General features: G+C 43.0%; 1 protein-coding gene across 1 annotated transcript in view; it reads right to left on the reverse strand.

Moving 5' to 3' along the window:
• The window catches only part of ror1 (receptor tyrosine kinase-like orphan receptor 1), a 123634-nt gene that overhangs the window by 39420 nt on the left and 63638 nt on the right, over nt 1-20576 (reverse strand). The window contains exon 2 of the mRNA XM_070960847.1: nt 2036-2098. Within this exon, the coding sequence (XP_070816948.1) occupies nt 2036-2098 (63 nt within the window). The remainder of the gene's footprint in view (nt 1-2035; nt 2099-20576) is intronic.

Below are 20576 nucleotides of genomic sequence, written 5' to 3' on the forward strand. Positions count from 1 at the left end.
GACCGGGGGAAACTGAAGAGAGGGGGTGAGATTCGACTGATAACTCTGGGCAACAGTGTTCAGGAAATATCCAGAAAACTTTATGGTTCTGACTCAGTTGTTCCTGCAGTGCTGACAGGAGAACAGCAGTTTTAAATTCTTCCTCCACCAGGATCTGCTGATCTAATCGTGGGCAGCTCCAGCAGACGTGACCATCCTGACTGCAAAATACATAATATTAATAAACTGGCAAGAATGCTTTTTAATCAAGAAAGGGAAGGAGTGTGCTGAAAAAGCCTATGTGGGAGAACCAAGCAGCCTTTAAGGCATTTTCATCTCCATACTGCATCCCACAGTCAATTTTCCTGGGGTTTTGGACCAGGTGGAATGCATGTTGAATCTGACTTGCTGACAGGTTTGTTCTCTACAACGCAGCCTAATGTAGAAGCCATTGTTGGACTGTGAAACTCCTGGAGGTCTTGAACACATCAGTGCAGGATCCTCTGTGAGTGGGCAGCTCTCTCTTGCCTGTGAAAAAACTAGCTTGGTGAGACAGATGGAGAGTGCTGCTGCAATAATGCAACCATGTTTGCACGGCGACTAACGCATGCACCTTGTGTTGGTTGTGTGCATCCTCAGACATTTACAACGGTGATTCCAAAACAGCTGGGATGCTGTAAAAAACGGAAATAAAAAAAGCAATCGTTTGCAAATGAACAGTGTTTACTGACATCCTTGCTTGTGTGTTTGCTTTTCATGTCCTGAAACCTCTCACCAAACGCCTGAAGCAGTTTTCACACTCATCAGTGTATTCAGATGTTACAGTGGACTTTTTTTCTTGCAGGAAAAAGCAGTGTTTCCTCTTTCCAGCTGCACTTGCCAAAGCTTTAAATTTACTGCCAATGATTTCACGTTTGAAAGCAGAGAGCTGAGAGGCCGGCTGGAGCCAAATCACACAGACAGTTGCTATCACTGAGTTTCCACGGCAGGTTTCCCTTCATCTCTATGAATTATTCCAGACAAACTGACACTTCGGAACAGTTTCACTTTGTCTGGGGCAGCTCTTCTGAATGAGGTTTCAGCTTTTTAGCTATTAGCTCACTCACCTCAGAACTTCCCTCAATACCACCGTCTCTGTCAGAATGTGGTCTTGTGAACGCTACTTGTTGGACATCCAAACTCTCCAGAAGAGCATTTACTTTATCCGAGCACATTTGTCCTTGCAGCTCATCCAGTTCAGTGTATTTTGAACCATAACAACGCTCAAGATTAGTCTTTTTCATCACTGCGAGCCTGTCCCCACAAAGTTAGACACACTGGTTTGCCCTTTACTTCAACAAAAATAATTGTGTAACTATTTCTTTTGGAAAGTGCAAAACTCTGCATCTACTTTTGTTTTCTTGACAGTTGCCATGATGCATTGACGCGACATCAGCCCCTTCATGTGTGTTGCATTCAGGGATTTTCTTTGATTGCTGAAAAAGGTCATTGCTGTCTTGAGAATTTTTTTGGTATTTCTGAGCTGCTTTTTCATATTTCAGAATTTTCTTAGCAGGCCAGATGAAGCAGTCTCGCGGGTCATATATGGCCCGGAGGCTGGAGGTTCCCCGCCCCTGATTTACAAGATGTACTGACAGCATTTTGAAGCTCAACTGGTGGCTTTTGCTTAAGAGAGAACTAAAAGTAGGTCAGTGGAAATTACGGAAATACAGTGCACCTGTGGCTGTATGCCCACATGTTGAGTAGATCAATGTGTAATTTGTTCCATCAATTATCATCTATAGCGGCTTACGCTGGGACAATGGGTGTTGTCTGGGTTGCTGAAGGTGACCATTGAGAGAGGATGTGTAATTTTTAACACATCACTGAACATAATTTCAGACAACACATGTGGGGTTACAGTTCAGTGCACCGTGTGTTAATTGCACATATCATCATGGATTTCTTGTTACAGATGTGTTCACAGCTATTACGGGTTTGCTGAATAGAGGTTTGTTAAGGATGTGTTTAAATTGGGCCCTGTTTTTTTGTGAGTGTGTGTATGCTATGTATTTACCATCACTAGAGGTGTTCCATGAAGTGGTAGCTAGCACACTGGGGTCTTGGGGAAACTCAGACCCTGTAAACAGAGGAAACGGAGAAGACTATTAGCGTGTTTCTGACTGTTGGGCCCTCCCACTTTTCGTTGCTATTTCACAAGATGGATCGTGAACCCTGCAGTACATGAGGAAGAGCGATTGAAAAAATGACAAGCTGTGATCTTCAGCTCCCTTCACAGGTACAAACACTGCGAACGCAACAGGATGCTATTCATTCTGAGCTGAAACTTCAACAACATGCTGCCACCGCCCACCGCTGCTCAAAAAATCTAAAGTCACCACGTGCTGCAAACAGGGATTGTTGAGAAAGGTTCAGCTTTATACAAATGTACTCCAAGTAGTCTGGGAGCGACAACCAATCGTTTCTTGTGTGCCAGTATAGTGGCAACAGGACAAAATAACTACAATCAGAGCAGAGTATGTACATTACCAGCTCAACGCTAAACACAGCTTCACTTAGTGTCTGTATATGAATAAGAGGTCACTACAGCAACAACAGACACACTGCTCTAACCTGGACCTCCTGTGGCAATGCAATGCTCCTAGAAAACAACAACAACATTCACAGAAACGCTTTACTCTCTCATTTAAGTCAAACGAAATTACACAACAAGGGATGGCTAATGCTGCTTTAATTATATTAAGTATGAAATAAATCTCAGTGTTGCAGCCACTTTTCTGTATTAGACACAAACACACATTAAACTTTGAGAGTTTTCCACCTTCAATACAAAACATCACTGCTGATGGCATTGTACGTTGCTGGTGTAGATCAAAGGTTTGAATGTATTACAGGGAGCCTATCAGTGAGCCATGTGGACCTAATGCTGCGTTATTACCAGCTGACGACAGAGCAGCCCTCTGCTTTTCATTACAGGAGTGAGGAGACAGAAAATGGGCTTCAGTGTGCACTGCCACGGGTCATAAGGTGATTCCTGACAAGTGAAAAAGCCTGTGCAGGATTTAAACACGCACAACCAACAAAGATGGAACCTGAAACAGTTTTATTTTAGCTGATTCTTTGAACGCAAGACCACTGTCAAACACTTAATATACATACTGTACATTATCCTGCGATTACAATGAGTTCTGCTTCTCAGGCTGACCTGTTGTTTGTCCATGTGTGTCTGTGAGTGCAGGCTGGGATAGTTTAACATGATGAACGAGCAAATGGCTGCCAGCCAACTGAGGGCATGCATCTTACATTCACAAACACAGGCAACACAACCCAGACTTATCTGCAGACCTAACTTTCCCTGTAAATACAGTACTTGCACATGTTCCACCAACAAATTGAAGAACAACTTCAAGTTTCTGCATGAATTTACAGCTTCAAAGCATTACTGTTATGTGTGTGGCATGCAGGGTGACAGTCGGGGAGTGTGCGGGGAGAAAGTCTGCAGTCAAACAGGCGCCTGACACAGTCATGCTAATTGGGTGATAATGTGTTGTTTCACACGTGTTGTGTCAGGATGGTAACGACTCTGTGGTAGTTCTTGTGAAATGAGCTGTGTTAATGAGCGGTGTTTGGGGCCTCTGCACCTGTTAGTGAGGGAGTCTGGAGATTCAGCAACAGGCTCACAGGCTGGCAGCTTTATGAGATATTGTTACAGCAACACTGTAGGGTTGATATACAAAAAAAATAGGTGTGTATTTATCATGTTATCTCTTTATTTAACTGTTTTTTATCGTCAGAGAACAAGAAAATCTTCATCCTTTGCCCTCAGATACTTCTCAGTTGTCTTACGGGACCCGAAATGACTTGCTGGTTTGTTCCTGGAGGCTCCTAACATGACAGTGTACTATAACAAATCTTGGCCCCAAGGTTAGGCTAAATTCCCTCTGTGATCTGGGTGGATAGGCTTAAAGAAACACGGAGCTCTGTGGTTTACAAAGGACAGAGGAGAGGGGATGTTGCAGCTCACTAGCTTCACTCACATGAAGCTAGCCAAGTGCAGCCAGGTGAGAGTTCAATAGAGGGGCTGGACATGGGAATACAAGGAAAGGAGGAGGGAAGAGGGAAAGTTTCTAAAAACGATATAGAGTAGGCATGGCTGCATCATTTTGAGAAGAATTTGTGGTATTTTTTGAGAAGTTTTTATTTCAATTTTGGATCAGTCCACTCACTTTCTCCCACTGCTCACTCTCTCTCTCTCTCTGGTCCAGTTTATTTCTCCTCTCTTCACGCCACATCTGTTAGTTCTCTTTCATTGAGGCAATCATCTGGAATATCTGGGATGATTTGCAGAGTAATTTTGAGATTAGTTTTCTAATGTTTCTCAGTAACAGAGGGAAGCAATTGTACTACTCCCATTTGATCATGAGGGCCTAAAAATAGGCACCTTCACGGCACCTGCGTCAGTTTAGCTCAATGGTTCTTGCAATTGTGGTTCAGTCCATGACTGGATCCTGATCCTGACTCTGATGGCCTCCCATATGTTAACTGGTATGTGAATCGGAAAGATGCTGCTCTGCCAGGATGAATCACTGGAAAGCATGAAAGGTTTAGACGGTGTAGACAGTAGCAGGAAGAAAGTATTACTGTGAATTCTGGTTTGAGCTGAAATACTCTTTCACAGTAGAACAAAATTAGGTTTACAGAGGGTGGTGGACCCTGGTCTCTGATCCCATTTGTGATATTCATGGACAGGATCCCAAGGTGCAGCTGGGGTGAGTAGAATGTCCGGTTTGGGAAGTACAGAATTGTATCTCTGCTTTTTGCAGATGATGTGGCTCTGTTGGCTTCATCAGACAATGACCTTCAGCACACGCTGTGTGAAGTGACTCCAAATCTGAGGCCATTGTTTTCTGGGGAAACGGTGGATTGCTCCTTCTAGGTTGGAGTGAGTTGCTGCCTCAAGCTAAGGAGTTAAAATATCTCATGATCTTGTTCACGAGTATCAGTAAAATGGAGCGTGAGAATGGTAGGGGGATTGGTGTGGTGTCAGCAGTAATGCTGCTGATTTACCAGTTGATCTACGCTCCCTGGGATCCCCCAGGAGATGTTCAGGTATTAGCATTGTTTGTGAAGGTCATCCTGTGGATGGGGCCAGGAAAGGCTCCTCTGGGTCCATCTGGAAGTCAATGACACCCAACTTATTTAGTCATTTAGGTACGATGACTTGCTGGCAAACATGCATAATCATAAAGAAAGGCAGTTTTACTAATGTTTTTGGACACTCTGAGGGGCCTCAGTGCATCATCTTCATTTAACTTTTTGATGACATTACTGCCGCTTCTTCATATTTACGTGATTTAGACGTACAGCACCCCCTGAATTCCCCATTTCATGCCATTTCATGGCATCGGTCGAACTCTATTTCATGCTATCTCTCCAGTGTCTACCATTTGAATCACTTCCATTTTTAAGTCAGCTTCCCAGAACTATTTGTGCACCGAAATCTTCTGTGCGCATTGGCTTGTCATTAAAATAATGATTAACTCAATGTTTAAAACCTAATTTGACAGTAATTTCCTTTAAAGTACCTTCAAAGCAATATAACCTGGGTCATGGAGGCATGTACAGATTTCCATAGCATGTCAGTAGTGATATGTCAAAACTTCAGAGGCCATTTTGGCATGGCAGAGAACATACATCAAAAATCTGGATGTCTGACAACCTTTATTATAGTATCACTTTCCCCTCTTGGCTGGTGTTGCATATTTCATACAACTGGAAGTTTTGGAAGCTCTTCTTTCATTTGCAGCTAAGTGCCACTCGATTGCCATCCTAGTGGCAAAATATGTAGTAAATGGTTAACACGAAGGTGCCTGTGAGAAGTCCAGACATCAGATCTCCATAAAGAAAGTTCCATGAGAGCAGCCTGTGATCCTCATCCAGCTGTATTTGGCTTGTGATGATAAAAATCACACAGGGACATGAGCTTAACCCCTGTAAAGCTCTGAGAATTTGGTGTGACTTTACTGTGACAGCAGCATATGGGAATTAGTGCAGCGCTTCAAACTTCAAGGCATGGGAAATGAGTGAGAGGCCTGAAGTAAAGCAAAGAAAGGCGAAGGGGAAAGTGAGAAAGAAGGAGCCTTAGAGGGTGAAGCTGAACCAAATCAGAAATGTTCAATTTGGGCGGTTATGCATTGCAACTAATATGCTGTTATATGGTCTAGGGGGCTGTGTTTGGAGCCAGGCTGGTTGGTGTGGTGAGTGAGACTGATGTATGAGTTCTCCCGCTCTGTTATTAGAGCCTCTCCCAAGGTCCTCTTCCTTCCCTATTAGCTGGAAAACTGACCTAACTCTGGGGTTATCTGGAAGAATGGCAAACCCACCATTTTCACAATATAGCTATGTCACATTTCCGTCTTAAAGAGGTGAAAGAGAAATGTGTTTAGATGAGGAAAAGTCAGGAGCGATAATCACTTCCGTTTCCAATTTGTCTTCCTCAGATCTCTTTCCATTCAGCAAGATTCTTTCCTTCTTCTTGTGTCCTTACTGTCTTTTTATACTCTAAATTTATGTGCTTCTACTAAAAGGCATCTCCTCCTAATCCTGCTTTGAATCCCCCTACAAACGACCGTCTCATATCACATCCCTCCTGCAGGCTTATCTCAAGGAAGCAGTTAAAGTATTTACTAGAACATTTCTATTTGTCTTACATACCCAACTGTGCAGTTACAGACAAAGAGTGAAACAAGAAGCTAATGTCCGACTATGGCCTACATCCAAAACCAGACTGAGCACCATATAGGGTTCAAGCTGCCTTAATGAATTATTAGCACAATTAGGCTCAAAATTGGAAAACGAGCAGAAAGTTACAGTCTTGGCAAAAAGATGAGGATTTGAGAAAATAAAGATTTTACATGCCAAGATGAAGAGGAAAAAAAGAGCGGTGACGAGTCAGGGGGAGAAGAAAAGGAGAGTAGAGTAGTTGGAGATAAATGGAGGGAAGAGGACTTGGAAAATGTGAGAGTGCAGAAAAAAGACAGCAGGAGCAAAAAATAAAAAAAAAAGAGAAACTTCAAAATAAAACCAGAGTGAAGGCGCTCGTAAAATCTGCTTTTTAAGAAGTGGGCTTCTGTCCCACCGGGCAGAGTGCAGGTTTATGTTGGCTGGAGAGTTTATTCACTGCCATTGTGTCAGATGTAAATAACTGCTGCACTGTTCATACATGATCATCACAGAGTCAAGGGACTGATGGCCAGCCACAGGGGAGGAGGAGGCAGGAAATAAGTGCAGTTACAACTGCAGTTTATTATAAAACTTGGGTTTAATTTTAGTAATTTTGGACATTCTGGAAGATCTGACATAACTGGAGTTGCCAAAGTAACTGCTGAGATCTGGGAAGACGGAAACACCACTACAAAGTGAGCTGGGGCAGGAAAGACGATGATGTGACATAACCCTAACCCAAGCGTTCAGCCAGATGATGTAAAAACAGCTTGTTTGGAGGTGAGACAGAAGGTGAGGGCACCTGAAATTTCAATGGTAATTCTTCACTGCACAAAATTTAAAGTTACCTTTGTTTTATCTTCCGACTAAATTTGATTTAAAATGTGTCTGAATTCTTCTGTTTCTTGGACCATCTGGTGTCTTTTTAGCAACACTAATGTGTTCCCAATCTGGTAGGTACAATATTTTTTCCACAAATACAGATACTGCCAAAACCACCAGAACTGTAAAAAGCTGAAAAAGTTGAAATAACCTGAAATTAGAGACAGAGGGGACAAGACAGTTGGTACACTATCTAGTAAATAGAGGGTGATTTTGAACACAGCCTATGTATACCTGTGCGTGTATCGCTGCACCTGCGTGTGTGTGCAGGTGTTTGTTCCCAGGCTCAACTGGAGCATGAAGAGGAATAAAAGCAGGCCCAGTTCAGGGACTGAGTGTTCACCTGAGGACATCATGGACCAAAGAACACAGGATTCACACACACACACACACACACACACACACACACACACACACACACACACACACACACACACACACACACACAGTCCTGGAGCGCCTCAGAAAGTTCTGCTCTGTAACCTTATAAGACCACAGAAGGGGGTGAGAGGGGGAGAGTCAAGGGGGCTGAGCGGGGGAGAGAGACATGAGCAGGGTAGATGACAGGAGGCTGCGTGACTGCGTGACAAGGCCCTTTTTGGATCAGAACAATAGACAAGAAAAAGAAAGAGGTCAAGTTGTAACAGACATTTGCTCTAACATAAAAAAAGCACAGTTAAAAAAATAGTAAAAACTATTTCCTCCTCTCCAAAAATCACACAGAGCTGAGCCGGGAGGATATTTTATGCAACTTATACTACATGTTTTGGAAAGCTGCATTGCATTTGGAATTACAGTTTGGCTTGACCACAAACTCTCAATAAAGTTGGAGGAAACTTTTTGGCTCTTTGGGTCAAACATGCTAAAAGCGCCTGTGTTTTAAGTACTGCAGAGCTTGATTGACGTGACTTGTATGTACTTTCTGGAGACATGTTCAGAGACACTGGCTTGTATTTTTAAAACAGATTTATGCACTGAACACAAATACACACATTGATACACTGATGGCAGTGGCTACATGGAACCTGTTCATCAGGAGGGATACAGCACTTTCTATACAAAGTGGTCCAAGATGATTTTATGCTCACCCTTTCATAGCAGTGTGAGCAAACTGGGGTGCAGCATGTTGACCAGGGACTCTTTGACAGCCAGACTGGAGAGGCTGGGGATCGAACCACCGACCGTCTGATTGGTGGACCACATGCTCTACCTCCTGAGCCACAGCGGCCCCCCCAGCCCTATCATTACATTAAATCTGGAATCCCAACCACTTCTGAGGGTTTTTAAGCTGCTACAGAGCTACTTGAGTGGAAACTTGAGTACACTAAGAATAAGCCAAAAGCTGACACAGACCAACAAGTACTGAGAAGATTCCTTTAAACAGCAGCTTGCCACTTCATTCAAAATTATCTCAGTGTCAGGCTCGCACCAACAACTGTCACTACTTGGCATTCCTCAGTCCACAGCATGGCTGAATGGACATCCTTCAGAAAGACACTGACACCTTACAACCTCCTGGGATGCTGGCCTGCAGCGGATTCTGACCTCTGACCTCTCTGGAAGTGACAAGAAAAATCTTGCAGAGAGCAGGATTTTCTTGTAGTCTGAATCTAAACCAGCAGTTTAACATCATCTGCCATTCTCCACCACCACTCTGTCAGGGGGAGAGGGCCCCCACTATGTGCGCTGAAACCCTATAGTGGCGTCTCTCCCTCACAAGGCCACATTGGGTAGTGTGCAGGACAAATGCCAGCTCATAACTGCATATTGAAAATTTAAGCATCATGACCATCCATGCAACACTACAAGGCTACATTCAATATTGGCACGCTACATTGAACACTATGCCTGAGTATAGTTTAGCGTTATTGTTGACTTTGAGGAGAATCATATGCCCATAAAGTGACTGTGTTGTGTTTTTTGTTACAGAAAATGTTTTAAGAATGATTCCCAGCAAATCTTAATTAACAGTTAATCATCAAAATGGATTGGAGCTCTTGTTTTACATATGTGAAGTGTTGCCTGATCGAGAGAATAAGGGTGGGACGAAGTTCAACTTAACATCAGTTCGCTCATTTTATGTGCTGAATGTGCACTTATTCACCACATCTCGATACACACGGAAATCGGAAAAATCTGGAAAAAACCCTACTCTTTTTACTGGTCAAGTCCACTCACACATTTGTACCCACAGGCAAATTACAGTTTCCAGTCCACCAGACCACTTGCATGTCTTTGATATATAGGGGGAAACCTGAGAGTGCCAAGGAAACCCATGCAAACATACAGCATGTAAGCTTGACACAGAGGGCTGCAGCGGGGAACGAGCGCACGTCTATTGGGTTTGCTTGGATTTATGTACAGTGAAGGAATAGGCCAGCTATGTGTTATGAATCTTGGAATATATATTAAGATACAGTCAATCTAACACATTTGTCTGTTTTGTCATGACAGATACTTTGTTCTTAGAGTGACTTCATGCTATGCTGATGGCTCTGCAGAAGCCCTGCCCTGCCTTGCCTTGTTTGGCCCTATAGAACTATGGCCTCATAGGTTAAACGGGCTGATGCGCTGTCGCTGCAAGGCTCTGCAATGGAAACTGCTCTGATGTATAAGTTCTGGTTAGCCCATTTTAGGTGAGGCTCCCATTGGCTCCAGTTACCAGCGGTGTAAGCAGACAAGCGAGGAATGCGCACAAGCATGTTACCACCTACTGTGCAGCTCATCTGTTTTCACCTGACAGGTCCAGTACGTGTGTGTGTGTGTGTGTGTGTGTGTGTGTGTGTGTGTGTGTGTGTGTGTGTGTGTGTGTGTGTGTGTAGAACCGCTCAGCTTTCAGGAAAACCTGATCGCTTCCAAGCAGATAGACTGAGCCCTGAGACCTTGACGTAATCTGCAGAGGTATCCGTCTGTCTGTTCATCTGTCTGGGGAATGTGAATAGAGTCATCACACCTGCATGCTAGACTACATCCACACCAACATGCTCTCGTTTCAAAATGCATAAACTTTGCTACGTTTATGCCCAGCCTCCACACTATTCCAGCATTTCAGAACCCCCAAAAACATCCCAGACGTTTTTCCAGAAGACATCAGATGACATCAGCTTGAATATATGCATGAACTTTGACTACCTGCAGTTAATTCAACATAATGAATTACAGCCGATTTTGGTGTCTATGCGAGCAGCTGCTGTGCAGTTAAATTCTGCATTTCATCATTCCACTCCAGCCTAAATGCACAGGAGGCAAACACAAAGGCCGTGTATGTGAATGGTCATGTCATGTGCTTTCAGGTGTAATAGTCTAAATGGAGATCATTTCTGGTAAAATGCTCGACTGGACGGAGATTGTTTTCATTTTAAAATAGAAATGTGTTAGTGCAGACACAGACTCAGTGTGTCACTTTGTCACAGAGGATGTGCTACTCAGTGTGCTGTGCAGAACGGGCATAGTGTCTGATGAGGTGAACACGGTGCACATTAATGTAATGTCTGTGCTGAGGTCTCTGTGTGTCATGGGTCAGGTGTGGAATGTAAGATTTAAGACCTAAAGCCAGTCCATGACCCGAAGTCAGTCAGGCTGTCTGTGTGTGGGACATGATTGCAGTCATCTCGCTTGGCTTTTTGTACGTGACTTTTCTGTAAATAGTGTATCATGTGTGCCAACAGTGTGAATAGCGTGAATAAGACACATGCCTGTGTGCTTGTGCGTTAGACAAAAATCTGTGTGTGTGTGTCTGCTCAGGTGCAGCCAGGGACACATACACACTGCATAAGCTCACTGCAGGCATTTCCAGATTCCTTGAGGATGACAAATTCAAAAGGAGAGGCCCCATCAGATAGACTCTGGGAACGCCAGGATAATTCTGCTGGATTTCAAACGTGACTTGGATTTAGACATCATGTGACTACAGTTGAGCTGGGCGCCATTCCAAAACTATTCTTTACGTCTGTTGGTATTTCCTCACTGGCCAGGCTGCATCTCACCTCGTCTGCAGGACGTGTACTGACTGAAAAGTGTTGGCAGGCCAGTTTAAATCAATGAGAGTATTTGGGCCAGATACTATGAATGAAGCACAGAGCGTGACCATTTCAAGCTCAGGGTGTTTGATTTAAACAACGCATCAAGCACAGTGGTGGTGTCATTTGGAAAACATTAGCCAGAACGCTGCTGGTCTGTCTTCCATCAGCCTATTGCCATGGTTGCTTTGACTCTAAAGTATGAATTAATTCAATCACACACACACACACATTAAAGCAAAAAAGGATACATATCAAGTAATGCAATTCACCACAAATTTGCATATATTATCATCTAAGTAAAACTAATGATCAAAGTCTTTTTTGCTTTTTAAGCTATGTGGATGTTTTCCACCAAGACCTCCATTCACATAACCACTGCGGTTTGCACATTTTCTCTTTACTACCACTGTGTGCATTGAAGCGATTGGCCTGATGTGTAACATGGGCCAGTGACTTTCTGAGTGCACATATAAACCATGCTGAATAATTTTGGGATGCTTCTGGGAAACTGGGTGTGAGACATCGTGTCTCCATCAGCTCAAGACTCTTAGTCAGCTCCGTATGACTGACACTGTAGGACGGACTCAGCCACAAGACATCTGACTCCAGGCCAGAGAGAAAGTTAGACTGGGAGGAGAGGAAGAAACTGAAATAGAGACAAACAGAGACCAAGCAGACAGGCTGATATAAGGTGGAGACAAAGGCAGGGAGATGAAAGAGAGAAAGAAATGCCATGTGCGTTAAAGAAATATTCACTTGAGTAAAAAAATAAAAAAGTCCTGTGTTATTCTTATTCTTTGGTTTTCCAGCTCTATATTGGAGACCATGTGGGCAGCCAACAGCGAGACTCTGAGGCAAACAGAGAACCTCTGAGCCATTCCAGCACGCTTCCTTGTCAATCACATCGATGCTCTACAGGAACCTCTCCTCGTCCCAGGTTAAGAAAATAAGCACCGGCATTCCTCCGCTTGTTTAGAGGAAAAGGTAGCCGGCTAATGAGGAAGACAGAAGGACGGAAGAGAGAAAAAGAAAGAATGGGAGGGATGAGCGGAGGGGAGGAGAAGTGAGAGCTTCGTGTCCCCAAAGAGAGAGCTGAAAACAAGCCAGAGACAAAGCCACACCGTCCAAAACGCTTCCCGCTACTGCAGAGAAAAAGATTTAGAGCCATACCACAAAGAACAGGTTTCACATACGTTTCAGAATGTGCAGAGAGATGCAGTATGATGCAAACTGTGGTGGATAAATGCATTTAACCAACAGATGGTACTTATTCAAGATAAAACAAGCATTAAACGCACACATAACGTGTATGAATGAAAAGAATTTTACAGACACTTGAACAACACTTTTGCCATTGTAATGTTGTGCAGTTACAGCTCTGTAATATGAACAATAGCAGGAAAATGGTCTCACTAACTGTCCCATTCTCAGATAACTGTCATCCAAAAGAGGTTGAAAAGATAAAAAAAATAAAAAATGGATATAAAAGGAAAACATATTACCAGTAGATCCAAAGTTTGCCTTTCATCTGCAACGTTGATCAGCATCATGCAATGAGTCATTTACCATTGTGTGTGAAAAACAGCAAGTGGTGAAATGTTGGTCTCATGAAAGAATAATGACAATGTAATGTTACAGCAATGCTGTCACTTCATTTTAGAATCACTGTCTTCCATGAAGCATGGATGAGAAACTGAGTCAACGGCTGAAACACAAGACGAAACTGTCCTTTGGATTCTATACAGCTGGACTACTGCTGGAAAAAATGCGCAATCATGTAAAAACAATACAGGCCATTAAATCGGCTGCAGTTTAGAGGGCACTTTCTAGTTTTCTCTGAAAAAAATGAACCACCCCATACAATAAAGGCTACAGTGTAGATATATCCCAAAGTTTAAACTCAAAACCGAGATTGTGAAGAATTTTAAGAGAACTACTACAACCCAAATTCCCAAAAAGTTAGGACACTGTAACACATAAATAAAAACAGAACGCAGTCATTTGCAAACAAACTGTGTTTGTGTCCCTGAGCCCATGTATTAATGTCCTTTATACCGTCATGTGTTCACAAAGTGGTGAACCTCGCTCCATCCTTGCTTGTGAACGACTGAGTCTTTCCAGGATGCCCCTTTCATACCCAATCATGATACTATCACCTGTTACCAATCAACCTGTTTACCTGTGGAATGTTCCAAACAGGTGTTTTTAGAGCATTCTAAATCTTTCCCAGTCTTTTGTTGCTCCTTTCCCAACTTATTTGAAACGTGTTGCTGCATCAAATTCACAGATTCAATCAGTGAAGTTGATGAGTAAAGCATTAAATATATGGTCTCTTTACTGTTTTCAGTTGAGTATATGTACAGAACATTCTGTTTTATTTGCGTTTTACACAGCATCCCAGTGTTTTGGAATCGGGGTTGTAGAACATTATTGCCACCAAAGAAAAAAAAACCTTGGACATTGTGTCCACTTTCCACCAAGGAAAATTTGTATAAAATGTGCTTGGTAGAAGTGGAAACATAATGTAATTTGGACTGTCAAGAGTCCAGCTCTGTCAGTCAGTCTTTTTTTTTTTCAATCAAATCTGCATTTAAATACACTCCAAAGCTAACTTTGAAATCTGGTTTCAGCTTGCAGAAAAACTATTCCACCGCACTGAACGGTGCACAAGTCTCTGATTTCCTGATGACACTAAAACAGTAAATTAAACACAAATAAGTAGCAAAAATGGAAAAAGGATATTGCATATGTGAGGGAGAATTTAGGTGATTCAGCGGTCCAAAAGGCTCGCTTAATGGGAAAGGTTTGTCAGAAGGGATTCTCCTATAATGAAATTTACCTTCTGCCCTTATAGCTGAGCGAGAACCAGATGGACCAGAAGTGTGTGTGCATTTTATACAGTGTGTGTTTGTGTAGAGAGACTCCCCAACTTCCAATTCCTCGTCAACCCTTCTCTAATATCAGGAAGAGGGAGGGGGACGAAGGAGGATGGGGGGACACCTGCTCTGGATCAGCCTCAGCTTGGAGAAAAAAGAAGGCAACAATATGTTGAGGAGGAACAAAAGAGAAGAAGAAGAAGAAGAAGAAAAAGAAGAAGAAGAAGAAGAAGAAGAAATGTTGAGATGAAATAAAGTAAACTTGACGTTGTGGGAAACCTGCTGAAAGGAAACAGGCTGATTTTTAAACAGTATGTTGGGAATGATCAGTGTTTGAGGAAGAGAAAAATAACGCATCAATCCTGAAAAGCAGAAAAACATGAACAGGGCAGACAGGTTTTGTAAGGGTATGGAGGGAGGAAAAGATGGAGGGATGAAAAACCCAGGCAGGAAAAAGACACCAGACGAGCTGAATGCCGATCTGAATGAGAACCTAATGGTCAAAAAAAAAGAAAAAGAAAAGAAAAGGAAGGTTGAAATGGATGCAAATCTGGTTTCACATTCCTCAGATTTGTATGGAACGCTTGTTTTAACTTGCCAGACTGTCTATGAGACATAAAGGTGGATAAATGCTGTGATCAGCTTTTATTATTTATCCGTAAATTATGTATCCATTATGTTTTTTACTAAAACACATAAATAATCTTGTTTTTAGTGAAGTTTCCAGATTTTTAAAGAACTGTTATTTGCAATTTGCATCATAAAAATTCATTCTGATAATTAATGGTGCATGAGGCCTCACAGACAGACTTCAAAACAAACAGCCGCTGTGTGGAACATCACGCCTGATCTCACTTTATTTGATGTCCTTTTCCATCGGCTGCAACCGTGTGCTGTTTATGAAAACACTTCCACTCAAAGCCATCTTTGTGAACCGAACATGGAGAACTTTAAAAAAAAACAAACAAAGAGGGTGGGGATGCACAGAAAAAAGCCAGAGCAAGAGTGCCAGAGAGAGACACAAAATCTGCCATGAGAGACAAAGACGATCACAGTTCCTCTCACATTTCCAAAGCTTGTTGTAATTTCCATCTCATTTCACCAGATGACTGGTGCAGGGGCTGACTAAGCACACCCTGTAAAGCATCCCAGCTTGCTTCTCCAAACACAGTCTCACCTCACCTCCCATAAACCCTGTTCTCTCAAACACACACCTCATAGCTGATCCACCTCCACCCCAGACGATGGAAAGGAGGATAGGCAGATGGTGGCGAAGAGAGGAGAGGTGTTAAAGGAGGACTACAGGCACAAAGATCTATTGTATTACCTCATTTCCTGTTCAGAATCTCCCAGGTTGCAGAGATGGAATCTGTGAGATCCCTCTGAGTGCAGGATCCCACAGCCTGCTGTGCACCATCATATGTTATTTCTGCTCCTTACTTCTCATCAATGTGCCAGACCTTTGAACCTGAGACTGTTTATGCTGCTTTTTCACTCCTTTTCTACAGACTTCAGGCACAGACACTTCAGTCCATTGGCATGCCATGCATGTGATTTCTTTTTTTTTGGCATATCAGTAGAACTTTACATGCACTAGAGCAGTTTAAATGACACATTTTCACACACACACAACAAATAAATGACTGAATGGACAGAGGAGGTGAGATCCTGATGCAGGGCTCCAACAACCATGTTCACTGGGTATTATTTGCCATGGTACTAAACAAATATATTCATTGTACAAAACAAAAATGCTAATTCTATGGATTTCATCACTCCTATCCTTTTTATTTCCTTGTTTCCATTTGGGATGAATACACAGCACAAATGGCATCATGCCAACAGGTGAAGCAAACAGGAAGTACAATGTTGTCATGGAGTCAGCGTGGTGATGTGGGCTACACCTGAGCCCAGGTGTTTTAGTATGAAGTTGTTTACACTTGCACCAGAGGAAGTTACGCTACATTAAGTGCTGTCCATTCCTGTTTATACTGTAACCATGGATGCACTCATAACAGCTGAATTTGATCGCTCTGAGGAAATATGTAAGTAGATTTTAATGGGTGCCTAAATATTTATAGCACTTCTTAACTGATTATTTATTGTCACCAGAGATGGGAGAATGGGTTTGACTTAGTTATGACAATGATTTTGTATGATGTAGGTAAGAGGGAAAAGGCAAACCTAAAAGCCAGACTGGTTTCCAGTTGGGATGCATTTGCTAGTTCGCATCTAAAAGATCACTCGTGTTATTGTCATGTCTATTATTTATTATTGACTTTTATGAGAGTGCGGTGGAGGGAAGGAAGAAAGGGTGAAGAGAAAGGGTGGGGCGGCAAAATGTGTGCAATATACGCTTTCAAATGTGGAGAGCGGTGTGGAGGCTCTTGTCAAGAGCCAGCCTGTGTGTGAGTGTATGTGAGTGCGTGTGTGTTACAGTCATGCATGTGCAGTGTCTCCGTATGTGTTAGAATTGGCAGCAGGTTGGGGTACTCTGGCCTTGATTAAGCGTCTCTTTCCCGTCCACCAGTTGCTGAGTGAAACAGTGAATTACTCTGCCATCTCAGCGGTGTAATTGGGGACACATGCAGCCTTAAAGCCCTCCCTCCATCTTTAGGTCAAAGCAGCGTTGAGATCAAATGCTCCCCTCAGTGGAGCATTCCTCAATAAAACAACAAGCGGGCAGGAGAGAAGGTGGAAGAGGAGCAAGGAGTGAGAAAAGGGGGAAAGAAAGCAAATCAAAAGAGATGGGGCGAGACGGGCGGAGAGGAGAAAAGAAGGAGATCAGGGTGGAGACAGAGGAAGCATATGGAACATGTTTAAAGCAATATCATTGGGCCCTGATGTTATTGTGGACTTCATTTGGTGGATCCGAATGTCTCATCACATTGCAGGATCCTGCCTTGTCACTTTTGCTCTCTTCTTGGCACAAGAGAAACCCGTCCACGCATAGTTTTCCTTCATTACCTTTGCAGGAATCTCCTTTGTCTCCATGTCTGTCCTACCAGCACATACTGTAACACTGTCTCTCTTCTGTACACATTATGCAGCGTCCTGGTCCTTCTCAAAGCAATAAAGCCACGATGGGCTCAGGTCTGGTTCAAGCTAACATAAACAGTCCTCCCTCCTCCTCAAAAGGCAGAGAGAGACAGAGGTTGAGGAATGGGCTGCTAGGCTACTGAGAGTCCACCCATTTGAGATCCGCAGTGACAAATGTGGACACAAATAGGTTGGATCAAAGCAACTGCGTAGTTAGCGAGAGAGCAAAATAATTTATCGCGAGTCGAGGACGAAGGAGAGAATTTTCCCAGTTCCATCCAAGTCTTTGATGTTACAGTTGGAGCCTAATGACGCACACAGCTCTGCGATGTCAGAATGATTTCACAGGTTTCTCAGCCGTTTTATGAAAGGCGTAAAACTGATGTCTAAGGTGGAGGAAACCATTTAGGGGATAAACTGAACCCAGGCCTTGGATATTAGGTTGCTAGATTGTGAGATGGTCAGTGGGAACAAGTGTGCAAGAGAGAAAAATGTAGAAATAGAGACATAGAGAAGGACGAGCGATGAGGAACTAAGCTCTTTATGAGGAAGTAGAGATTTGCTTTTAATTCTACGGGTTCATGTCTGGGTGTATACGCATGTTGCCAGCTTGTCAGTGTGTGCATTGTGTAGCTGCAGGCTGCAGACAGATGGCACAGACAGACACTGGAGTGTGTCAGACTCCACATCTGGTGGATGGGCTCTGTTAGCTCCATCTGTCTGCCTGTTATTATATACTAGTATGAAGCCTTTGAACTGAGCAGCCACTGCTGACAATCACCAGACTCCAACACACGGGGTCATTCCCCGATTTTAGAAAGGAGACGGACGCATTTTTTTTCTCGCTATGAGTTTTTGTTCTGTACAGAGACAGTACAGTATGTCCATTTTCCTTCAGCGTCAGATAATCTGACAGCCAGGTGGAGGCAGAGGGAAGAAGAAGAAAGTTACAGGCACATTTGCACATTAGTAGTACAAATGGAGGTATTGGACAGGAAAGAAAGCGTCAAGTTCATTATCCTTCAAGCCAAAAACAAAAACATGACAATAGTGGACTAAAGCTGTGAGTGGAGGGAAAGTTAGAGGCAAGGTTAAAGCCAATGTGTTGCTTCACAAAAACCTGCAGACCAGCTGTACCTAACAACTATTTCTTAATGTGCAGCTGTCATCACTTTGTATGGAACGGCCTTGATATATTGATGAAGTGCCTCAACACTTTTTGATATACACGGGGCCTTCATAAGTCTCTCACAATGGGAAACTAAATGTGGTATTACTGGGTGGTTCTCTGGCTGCCAGCATGATGAAAAATATGGAGACATTCAGAGCTTCGTGCTGTTTCTACTGTGAATCAGTTCTGCTTTTTCATCCGTCAGACTGAGAACTATGAATTTAAGACCCAAGAGCAACATTTCAAAGACTTGTCTCTGGTACTGAAAAATTATTTAGGAGGTTAAGATGTGTACTTCCAAACCACACAGAGAGATCCCCCAAAAACTTGAATTTTCTAAGTGTGCTGCCATTGATCTGCCACAGTGAGGCACTTTAGTTTTTGACTAGTGGGATGACTTCATCATTTAAGGATGCAAATACTTCCTTCTTGGACTGATATCACATTTATTTCAATATGTAATTAGTGATTAACATCTTTCCCTAAGTCTTTAGTTTAACACTCATTATGAACTTTGACTTACATAATACAGTTCACTTCAGACAGAGCTTGACATAATCCAGCTATACCGTCAGCCTGTTTGTGAGACAGAAACAAATGGACAGTGTGTGTGTGTGTGTGTGTGTGTGTGTGTGTGTGTGTGTGTGCGCGCGCATGCGTGCACGCGCATGCTGCAATGCACACTGCTTAGCATGTTCAGTTTTGGTTTACCTGGGGTGGCAATGTGAAATAGTAAAGGTGTGTGTTACATCCTGTAGCCATGAACAACAGTGAGACGTTACATCACTCAGTTGCAAATCAAAGCTGACAGTTCACATTTTTTGTTGGAGTAAGCACACACACACCAAAACAGCAGGAAGCATGTCAGCTGTTTTGTATGTGACTCATGAGAAGATAAAATACAATAAATTGACTTGGAAAATAGCGGTAAATGATATTATTAAGATGGCTGCTAAGAAATGATAGTTTTGATAAAGATGTGTAAAGATGTTCTCCAACTTAACAAGATCCGTAACGAGTATCTCAATCTACCAAAGACAGATGAGAAAACGCTATCTTTCCAAAGGCCCTGTTAGAATCATAGCTCCTGGTTCAGCTCTGGAGAGCTTTTACACTTTGCTATTGGACCCGGTTCAAAGTCAAATAAACAGTTGACGTGATCTTAGGCTCCTTTACCATCCAGACAAACCTCCAGACAGTCTCCTACCAAGAGGACTGCTTCCACCTGAAATGTGAAAGTAAAAGCAATAAGGAGTGAAGTGAGTGGGACTGTATCCTCACATGAAGGGATGCAGCCGAGTGAGCAGAATTAAACTGAACTCTGAAAACAGTTTATTTCACCAGGCAGTCGCTCCAGCTGCAGAGTTAGAGGGCAACATGTGTGATTTTATTTTTTGCATGTTTGTGTACTCACACACAACAACCCAACCAGGTCTGAGAAACCATATAATGCAGTGAAATGACTGTGAAACAAGCACATGCAACAATACTAACACATACACACACACACACACACACACACACACAAGGTCGGTCATAAGAATTCCTCCACCTCCACTTGCACCGCACACAACCACACAGACAAACTATGAGAGCAAACTCATGTATGCGCGCACGCGCACACACACACACACACACACACACACACACACACACACACACACACACACACACACACACACACACACACACACACACACACACACACACACACCCCATCCTGTATCGGCAGCCCCCTGATTTAAATCACTTGCAGGCTCTGAGTTTTCCTGCTCTCAAAATGCCTTATTACTCCTCCTTTGTTTGACTGGAGCGTGATTTGAGCTCGGGCCCTTTTACATTCTTTCATTACTCTCCAGTCAACACACAGGCGTGCCAGAGGGA

This window comes from Chaetodon trifascialis, chromosome 4 (assembly GCF_039877785.1).
Source record: "Chaetodon trifascialis isolate fChaTrf1 chromosome 4, fChaTrf1.hap1, whole genome shotgun sequence".
Classification (NCBI taxonomy): Eukaryota; Metazoa; Chordata; class Actinopteri; order Chaetodontiformes; family Chaetodontidae; genus Chaetodon; species Chaetodon trifascialis.